Raw genomic sequence first — 10,293 nt, forward strand, 5'->3', positions numbered from 1 at the left:
TGTGTGTGTGTGTGTGTTTGTGTTTGGGGGGATGGGTGGTGAGAAAAGAGAGCACATTTGGAACAAGAATATTGTGTTATGTTCTCTGCTCCTCGTCCCCATGGGAGGAAATCCTGCTGTGTAGCTGGACAGATTCCTCCCCTGGATAACAAGGACATTCACTCCGGCTGCATATCAACACCACAATCATATCAGTCACACAATCGGGATGCCCTTGGCCGAGGACACACACATGTATATGGTGTAATAAAACACAACAAGGTTAGGGTGAGGTGTTACACCCACATTAACGCTGCTAATCTGGTGAGATCATTATCCCCTTCTATCCGATTTTTGGAACGTGCTCATTCATAACGGTCGGATCGTGCCTCAGTGCAGCGGCTGCGTTTGTTATTTACACACACCGAGGGGCAAATGTATGTAAGAGGCCATTTCAATTAGCAGCAAAGCAAAGTCACACAGGCAGAATTTAAAGTTTTACTGCGAGAAGAGCAAGGGCATGTTTTGGAGGATATGGAAGAGATGTCCAAGTGTTTGTGTGTGTAAGTGTGCGTGTCTGTGTCAATGTCTGTGTGTGTGTGCGTGTGAGTCTAGGAGCACAGTTGGGTGGGGGTCTCTGCGTTTTGACAAACCATGCTGTTAAAGATATAATAGCAGCATAATCACCGCCCCGGGCCGTCATTCTTCAGGATAATGGCCTGCTTATTCATTGGGGATGGCTTATGTCTCCGCGCAGCTTTTTATTTTTCAGATTACGTTGGTCTTTTTCTGTCCCTGTTAGGCCCCTAATAAATCACGTTTATTTTCTTCCTGTAATTGTTCTTTTAATTTTACCTTTTTCCCACCTATTAGTTGTTCTTGATTTCCTCACAACGTCACCCTTTCTTCTGTTATTTCATTTTTGAGGCAGAAGAAAAGCTGGACTGATATCACTGTAAATATATAGCTTTGTATTATATTTCACTTTTTTTTATGTAGAAAATGTGTTTAAACTTAGTTCTTCAGAGTTCTTCATATACATTCGATCAATAGCTTTTCTTTGCTTAATACTCGCTATAAAATATAACATGAAATGTTGTATTCATGCTGTTAAATTTGATTTTAACTATGGACATAGGGCTGGGCAATAAAACAATAATTGTATTAATTAGCAATATAACAAAAGAACAATCTGTATTGATATAACGCTTATACGCTTAGATTTGTAATATATGTTTTGCTGATTAGTTAGTGTTTGTCATTCTCTTCCCATAAAGAAGAGTTTCAAACCACAACCTTCACTCAGGAATAAAAATCTGTCTTAAACCTAAAAGAAATAATAATTATTGTAATGATAATTATCAATATCGAATGATATGAGAGTTTTTATCGTGGTATAATTTTATCGTCACCCAGGTCAGTTTGGTCCTGATCCACCAAATATCCAGCACAGACAGAGAACTCTTCCATATAAACATCTCCAAGCAATGTTTTTATTTAATGATAATTTTACAACAACACTAGGTCAAGTCTACATTGTTAGGGAGGAGAAAAAGGAAACAACACTGCAGATGGTCCGATCACTTTCTCCTCCATCATAAATCTATCTACCACTGGACCGAGTAGTTTGACAGAGACAGTCGAGGGGGGGAGGGGGGGGGGGGGACAGCATTAGAATAAGGGCAACAAGGGAACTCAAATAGAGTCAAGACAGCAGTACACAGAGGACTCGGCTCAATTATTCACTGAAATCTCTTCACCTTCTTTGACTTCAGGCTTTTTTTCTCTCCGGATTGGTTGCAAACTGCAGAGGGTGGCGGTTTTCCAACGACCCAGATTTGTTCCACTGCTTCTTTTAAGTCAACTCCAGAGGAAAAAAAACAACTGAACACCTATAAAATATTAATTCAACCCAGGATCTGTACACAGACCACCAAGAGAGGAGGCATGAACAGGGGCCGCTGCTGCCGGTGAGCTCAGCAGATACAATCGTACAATCTGACAGTCAAATGAGTTTTATCTGAGTCCATTATCCACTATACAACATAATAGGAACTTTACAATTATACCCTACCAGTAAACATTAATAGATAAACTTTTTTGTACTGTACATATTAAAATAATGTGCTTTTTTTTCATATGAAGACTTAACTTGCCAGAACACATGAACAGAAAACATCAGGGACGCGTGGGATTCTCCTCATCAAGTGCTAACAGTCAAGCTGCATGTTTCCTCAAGAGAATATTAAGGCTAGAATAGCGGCTGAGAAAATACGAGTCCGGTCAGCATTTATCTAATCGTCCAAATATGTTGAGCATACCATTGTGAATTCAATGGAAATTGTTTTCCAATTGATGTCAATCACGTTGCTACTTTAACTGTGCAACGTGGAGACCTTTTGAATTTATAAAGGCTGCTTTAAATGCTATGCATGTTCATAATTGCATTTGCCCCAGCTCCCTCAGCCCAGGGCAATATGTAATTAAAAGCTTTGAGAATTTATTCACTGAAATCATTTTCTCATCATCAAGCCAGCCTCTGTGCAAAGTGGCATATTACTGGCCATTAAACTGGTAAATTAGTCACGTTTAATTATGCTGTTGAGGACAACATGGCTTGGGTTTATTTTTATGTATGTGCTGTTATGTAGTACATGCTATGTACATAACCACGTTTCTTAATTGAAAAGTCAATGGTCTTTTGACAGGAATGGTCTCTTTGCTGCGTGAGTGATACCTTTTTTTTCTTTTCCTCCTGGCCAAAAAACATTATTCCTCCAAAAGTGCCTCATTCATTCACATTATTCTTGTAAACATTGTTGCATTGTCTTTTAAGTTGAGTGCATCCGTCGTCAGCTGTTCACATTATCTTTTTTATATTATTTCAGGCGTTGTGAAGGTCCAACTTGTCTGCCTGTTGGAAGCGTCATCATGAGTCAAGAATATGGTTTGTCCTGTGAATTTGGGACATTCACTTGATCCGCTGCATCTAATTCATGCAATGTTCAGTATCTTCTGGGTTTTTCTTTTCCAAAGGATGTGGGATACCTTTGGATCTTGAGCTGCAGTAGAAGCTGAGAGGAGTTGATAAGGTCATGGAAGTGTGGTTTGTCTTTGAAAGCTGTTTCAGTTCTGTAGGTCCAGTGCATGTTGGTTTAATTGTGGAACATCATGTCCTGTGTCCATCTGCTCTAGTAGGGGTCAGTTCAGCCCCTAAAGGCCGATCACAGTCACAGAGACACGCAGTGGGATGTGACGATGTGTGGGCCGATGCTGAGGTTGAGTTCACATTGTCCTCCGTACAGTCTGATTCTCAGTTAGACATTGTGTCCAGTCCCAGCGAGGCGGCGTGCTGTTTGGCCCTCAGACGCAGGTTCTCAATGCTTGTGGTCTTGCTGTTGTGGCTGGTGAGTCCGCTGGCTGCAGACGCCTGAAGCAGCGGGTTGTTCCACACCTGCTGGGCATGATGGGATAGGGACTGGTAGTAGGACTGACAGGGCAGGGAGCCCAGCGGTGCAGGGGGCATGTTAACATTCATTCCTAGGTAGGGCAGCGAGGATGGGGCGGCGAGGTCGAAAGCGGGGTAGTGCACCATGTTGTTGGTGGCGGCCATGTGCTGGCGGAACTGCTCCTGTAGACGAAACAGGCTGAGCGGGGAGGAAGAGTAAGGGTGGCTCTGAGGGAGAGGACCGCTGCTGCCCAGGCCGCTGCTGGAAGAGGAGGGGGTCAGGGCTGGAGAGACCAGGGGGGAATCTGGACAGAGGGTTAGAAGAGGGGATAAAGTTAGTCAGTGGATGTGTGGATTGTTGCAGATGTGGGATGTCATCTGATTCACAAGTTTATGAAGGATAAAGAAACAAATAATCTCTCATTGTCAAAATAAAGTTAAGGTGTTTACCTTGTTTAGGGCTGAGCCTTTTGCAGGGGGACACGTCTCCAGGTGTCACTGCTCTCTCACATTTTATCTCCTCCCTTTGAAATTTACTCTCGTCCTCTTTATCTGTGGCATTATCCTCTGTCGCCGACTCGCTGCCTGAGTGTTCTGCAGACGTGACGTTCAGCTCCATGTCAAGCGGCACAGGACGGACCACAGGACCGTCTGTCTCCAGAGAAGACGAAGAGGAGGACGAGGATGGAGGAGGCAGCTGGGTGTCGGGAAGGATGGTGGTGGAGGGAGGTGCGTCCTCCTTTTCACTTCCTCCTTCTCCTGACGCCTCTTTCTGCTTTTGGAGTTGCTCCTTCTGGAGGCTGCGCTGCTTCTTGCGGAACTTGGCTCTGCGGTTCTTGAACCAAACCTGATTATAGAGAAAAGAAGGGGATGAGTTTGAGGCAGAACAAGAAGAAACAGCTATAGTTAATTAAAAAAAACTGTAGAGGAGACTTCAACAGATAATAAATATCTGAGTTCAGTGGCTCTCAAATGGTAAAGTGACATGTGAAAAGCACACAAAGTAAATAAATGCCAGGATAACATAGAGTTTTGATTATCAAAGAACTTTAGAAGCAAATGATCATAATCTAGATTTGAGAATTAGAACAGACATTAAATTGACACTATATTTTAGAATTAAGTGTTTATTCAGATGAATAACCTTCCTTTCCTTTATGCTGGCACAATTGAAAAAGGTGTCTGAATGTAGGCAAGGAAGTACATAAAAACATTTTAGATTTTGTTTGGTTAGTTTTTATTTAAATTGTGTTTGACTGTGGGCTATATTGATGCAAAAGAAAGTTCACTTTTTTCTTTTTCTACTATGTTGATTAATTATGTAAATTATTTGAATAAAATAATTGTATATTCTAAATAAAAGACTGATACGAATACACGTTCAAAATCTGTGCGTAAAGCCAAATTTACGCACAGCCAAGCTCCTAAACTCAGTGATAGTTGTGTCCTCCGTACAGTGATTTTCCTTCAGAACAGGCCTACCTGCACTCGGGCCTCGGGCAAGTTGGTGCACATGGCCAGCCGCTCCCGCATCACCACATCCGGGTAGTGGGTCTTCTGGAAAGTCTTCTCCAGCGCTTCGAGCTGCTGCGCGGTGAAGGCCGTGCGGCTCCGGCGCTGTTTGCGGTGCTGAGAGCCATAGCGAGCCTCCAGGATGATGTCTTGAAATGCGCAGCCGTTGGAAGAGAAAACACACGGCAGGTTTTATTTTACTGGGCACATTGGGAGGTTAAAAACGTTGATACTTTGTTCCATCATAAATGTTTGCTTCAATGTTTCCAAATATTAAACATGCACATGATTTAGTTTTGTTATAATGCATCATCGCAGTTGCGTCCGTGGCTTGGTGGCTAGTGTGCGTGTGTGTGCGTGTGTTTGCACTCAATTACCAGCGAGTCTCTCTGCCAGTGTAAGCGCGTGCACGGACGGCCGGTAGTCGGGCGTGTGCTGCGCCTGTTGCGCGGCCTGCTGGTGCAGGTTGTACATGGCGCTGAGGGAGTTCATGGCGTGCAGAGAGTAGCCGTTCACCCCGTAGTGCTGCATGGTGAGAGGTCGCTACCTGCGGAGGAGGAAGAGAGGAGGTGATTTTCAGAGCTGAAGAAACAGTGATTCATATTTTTTAAGAGACATTTTGACTTTAAAAGGTTGGACGCATGGATGCTGATGGACACGCTGTGACCAGTGTGATCCTCAGCTCGCTCCCTTTCCCTCCACTTTTGTTAAGACACACAAAATGAAAACAAAACCCTTATGTAAAGTCTACGTGATGAAGTGATATGATTCACAGCAGCTCTTTTTCTTTCTTTTTTTGACAGCAGGTCCATGCGCTCAAGGGCCAACAGATTTAATGTGCACACTCAACAAAAGTGTTATCCATTAACATCCAATTATCACTGTGTTCATGCCATTAATTATACAAAAGACTTTAAATTGGGGTAATTATCAGTGGCTCCCATAATGAACCGAGACGGATGCGTTATTCATGAATTTATTCACGTGTCGCGGTGATCCCGCATGAAGCCAAATCCCCGCAGAAAACGATGCTTTGACAGATCAACGCTTTGATGAAATGTGTTGGAAAATGATACAAGGAGATTTGTTCCGGGTCTCGGTGGCAAAACCTGTAACCAGATACCAGGATTATTTTTTAATATGCTGCTGGTCAATTATAATGACTCTATTTTGATCTTTAGATTATAATTTCTAAGCAAAATTTAGCGCATTGCTTCAGCCTGTCATTTATTTTGGCCTTTTCATAAACCAAACAGAGGCCTGAATATTTAATATTCTTACACCGACACAGAATAATTTCTTTGAGGGAACATATCCATGTTCGAGTCTTTTTAAAAGGCAGCAATTTCCAAAACTCTCATGTTGTAGCCTAGTTCTCCTTCACGGCCGAGACTTTCATAGATGAACCGCTGGAGGACACGATTAGATATGTATTAGCAGAGAGGAGGGGGACAGGCGGGGGACAGGAGGGGGACATGAGATCTCTGCGGCCCAAACACTTATTATAACTATTACAGAGAGACCACAGGGAGGAGGAGATATAAATCTCTCTGCTGTGTGTGACAGTCTGCTCTTAAGCCAGGGATCTGCAAGTTATGGACCTAAACAGACAAACTTGTAAAACATATTTTCATCACAAGTTTAAGGTTCTTATTTTACCCTTTTTTTGTAACCTTCATTTATTTGTTTTCTAAATTGGTCCGTTTTCATAAAAGTCATCGAGTCTAGACTCAAACTGTGAAAATAAAAAACAATTGTCAACAACATTGGTTGAAAAGGTCCCACAATTATATATATAAAGATTATATATTGGTTATAGGCTAATTTGAAATTTTTTAATGTAAATTTTTTATCAGGGTACCACAATTATTTATTATACAATAATATAACAATATAATATGCAGCTTATCACAGGTTGGCATATTTTAATCATCAAGACTTGATAATAAATGTGAGAGGTCAAGCGCAAAGCATTTGTTCCTGTATTATTATTATTATTATTATTATTATTATTATTATTGTAGGCCCTTTAAACCAATTTAAACAGGCTAAAACAGACAAGGAGACTGGGTGGTCTGTCTTGTAAAAGGCAGTTTTAGTGCAGTGCATGAACCTCTGTGTGTGTGTGCCTGTGCGTGTGTGTGTGTGTGTGCGCACGTGTGTGTGCCCGCAGTGCCCATTCCCAGCCTATTAAGTGGCTGCGGCGGCTGATGAATGTGATCAGAGGGCAGTGGGGAATAGTTTAATTCGCCGGGACAGAAGGTGCTTCGCTAAACATTTACTTTACTCCCCCAAGTATTTGAGTTGAATGGAGCCCCCCCCCCCAACCACCCAACCACCCGGCCGCCCCGTCCCCCCGCTGCCCCCCCTCTCTCTGGCGGCCTCTTATCCCATCGCCCCGGGGCAACGTTTTGGCGGAGATGTATGGCTCCTCCGCGGGTAAAAATATGCATGTTGATCCCCATTTGGCTCCCCGTCTAATGGAAGTGCAAATAGGTTTCGACTGCGAGGCCCTCCATTCATCATCACCGCTGACACGGACGGACGTACAGTGCACGGGCTCTGTTACCTTGTGTGCACGTGTGCGTGAGCTGGAGGGTTTGGCACGTGTGCGCGCGCGCGTTTTCTAGTAATGGAACTGTTTTTTTTAATGCGTTGTTTTTGATTGTTTCTGAACATTAAATGCGATTAACCCGTTAAACAACATTGATATGGGAAGTAAATATGAACTGCACGTGTTTATGTCGTTTCTCTAAAGCTGCAGAGTTGAGTCAGGAACACTGATGAAAGTTTGAGGGACTAACACATCTGCCGATTATTTTAACCTCACATTTTCTATCGTGCAAAACACAGCATAGATATGCATGTTTTTGCCCTCTTGTATTTTTGTACAAAGAACTTTATATCCCAACCCTGCGCTCTCAAGATCGTCACCATCTCTGCTCATGTCCTGCACACATACTCTCCATAACCAATCCAGCACAATGGCTCCCGGGCCCGTCGGTGCTCTGTGTTATTGTCATTCATAAGCCTCCATGTGCTCCGGGCACCGCAGGGCCCTCCTGGCAGCTCCTGCTCAATGCTTCGATTATCAAACGGTCATTATGTAAATTGGCATGTACAGTGCAACTCTGTGATCCGACTAAATGAGGAGACATGTTATTTGCTAACAGCCCCGCGGGGGGCAGACACCGACCTGTCAATCTGCCCTTTGCTGTGTCACCAGTGTCAACTGTCAGAGTTCCAGGAGCATGTTTGATTTATATTATTTTCAAGGATATTTAATACACAGGAGTCAGGCGGAGGTTTAAAGGGATTTAAGCGCCTGATATGTTACTTGAAACTTTCATTAAATCTATTTGAGGATGACACAGTCCCTGCCAGGATGGTTAATGACTTTATCATGTTACCAACATATTGTATTTTAATAAAAAGGAAATGATCTAGTGTTTCCCTCTGTAAATGTGGTTCAGATTTACCTCAAAGGGAATCTGAGATTTTTTTAATCTAAACACCAAAGTTTTCAATTTGAGCAGAGATCACGATCATGACGGGAGTGAACACCAGGAGCTCAATTATTGTATTATGTGTGGTTGTTGGCCTCCTGCACAAAGCGCATGAGGTTATCTGTTAAAAACCTTCTGCTCAAATTTGCCCCTTATTTATAATGTAGCCATAATTCATTTCACGTATTGGTGCAGAAAAGAAATTTACAATAAATGTCCACATTTAATAAAAATCACATATCCGGTTATTACCTTTTCACTCCAACAAATAACGTGTTTTAAACTAATTAAATTTAGTTACAGCTGATAATACAACTAATAACACGTGCACATCTTTTACCTGCACTTTGCAAAAAACATTCTAGGCTACATGAACAGTGAAGGGATTTAAAAAAAACACACACACGTTGTAAAAAAACCATTGCAAATCACGAATTCAGAATTAACTGGTGTTGAAGCAGTTTGTTCTCTTACCTCCTGTGGACACACTCGTCTTTTCTGTCGCGTCCTTGTCAGAAGCGCAGAGAATCCAAGCTCCTCGGCTTCTTCAGGTTCCTCTCAGCTACTTCGGTTGTTGTTGTTGTTGTTGTTGATTTGGTTAGTTGTCCACTCTTCCTCGTGTTTAGTTTATATTCAACTCGGTGGAAAACTCCTCCGGTCTTGTTGCTCTCGCTACAGATCTTCTCTCTCTCTCTCTCTCTCTCTCTCTGTTTCTCTCTCTCTCTCTCGGCTCGTGCTGCTGTCTCGCGGTCTCGCGCTGCAGTGGGAAGCCGCCATCTGCTGGTGCGCTATAAGGGGGAGCCTCGCGGGGGCCACGGCGGCTTCCTATTGGCTGCCCGGCGCCGTCACTCACGTAAATAAGATAGTTGATGTTCCAGCTGCAGGCTTCGGTCCCTGTGACGTCTGGACTTCTTTCCAAATATGATCGATTTAAGCACATTCTGTTCGCCCAATCCCCCCGTGTCTGACTCCACGGTGTTTTTCTTCCACCCAACTTCATAAACAAAACTAAAGGGTGAGGAATTAAGCTTTGTTTTCAAAAACAAAAGTGCAGGAATTAATTCCTTCATAAGGGAGATTTTATTATTATTCTTTTAAAAATGTGATTTGTAATTTGGCACATAGGATAGGACCTCGGGTTTGCAGCTATGCCCAACACCTTTGAATGAATGTAGGCAATATATAAGTGAGAATTAAAACAAAATGTTGGCTATACGATGACTTTTTATTTTAATTTATTGAACAGTTGAGTTTATCAACCCACTCTGATCATTAACAATTCTGGGAAATAGCCGAAATGCGTGTGCGTAAAAGCCATTTTGTTCAATTTTCTCCTCACATTTCTCAAACGCGCTTGCTGTATGGAACCAGTGCCTCTCCTGCGGTCCAGTGAAGAAAAGCCAGCACCCTTTAGTTTGTTTGCTTTTCGGCTTGTTCTGCACTGGAGCAGAAGGGGACTCTGGAGAGAGGTGGCTAATAGATGCCAGGGCGCTGCCTTCAGACTCTCCTCGGCCAGAAAGGATTTGGGATGGGATAGGGAAGAGAAGACGCCATCTCAGCCTCCAAAAACCCCTGTCTTAAAATGACTGCGGGTAAGAGGATTAGGGCAATAATGCCCTTCTCTTCTTGAAGGGTTTATAGAGAAGATTTCTTCTCCCGGAGCAAAACCGTTTAGGTAGGGAATTAAGGGCAGCGCAAAGTAGCCTTTTAATGTAAAGCTCGCATATTTTGTTGGGAGATTTTTTTTCTTTTCGGAAAGTGCTCGGCCTTTAACGCAGTTTTATCTCTGACTGTGTGTTTCTCACTCTGACAAGTTTCAACATGAGACAAAAGATTTCATCGGTAGAG

At 42.9% G+C, this 10,293-nt stretch overlaps 1 protein-coding gene across 1 annotated transcript; it reads right to left on the bottom strand.

The window, feature by feature from the left end:
• Positions 1-1,590: 1,590 nt before the first annotated feature.
• Positions 1,591-9,133, bottom strand: dmbx1a (diencephalon/mesencephalon homeobox 1a). Its single transcript, XM_053438397.1, has 5 exons — positions 8,920-9,133; positions 5,317-5,486; positions 4,910-5,088; positions 3,878-4,274; positions 1,591-3,732 (listed from the first exon to the last, which is right to left on the bottom strand). Exons 2-5 carry the CDS (start codon positions 5,468-5,470, stop codon positions 3,293-3,295), a joined length of 1,170 nt encoding a protein of 389 aa, XP_053294372.1. The 5' UTR covers positions 5,471-5,486; positions 8,920-9,133; the 3' UTR covers positions 1,591-3,292.
• Positions 9,134-10,293: the final 1,160 nt, after the last annotated feature.

The sequence above is a fragment of the Pleuronectes platessa genome, chromosome 13 (genome assembly GCF_947347685.1).
Source record: "Pleuronectes platessa chromosome 13, fPlePla1.1, whole genome shotgun sequence".
Classification (NCBI taxonomy): domain Eukaryota; kingdom Metazoa; phylum Chordata; class Actinopteri; order Pleuronectiformes; family Pleuronectidae; genus Pleuronectes; species Pleuronectes platessa.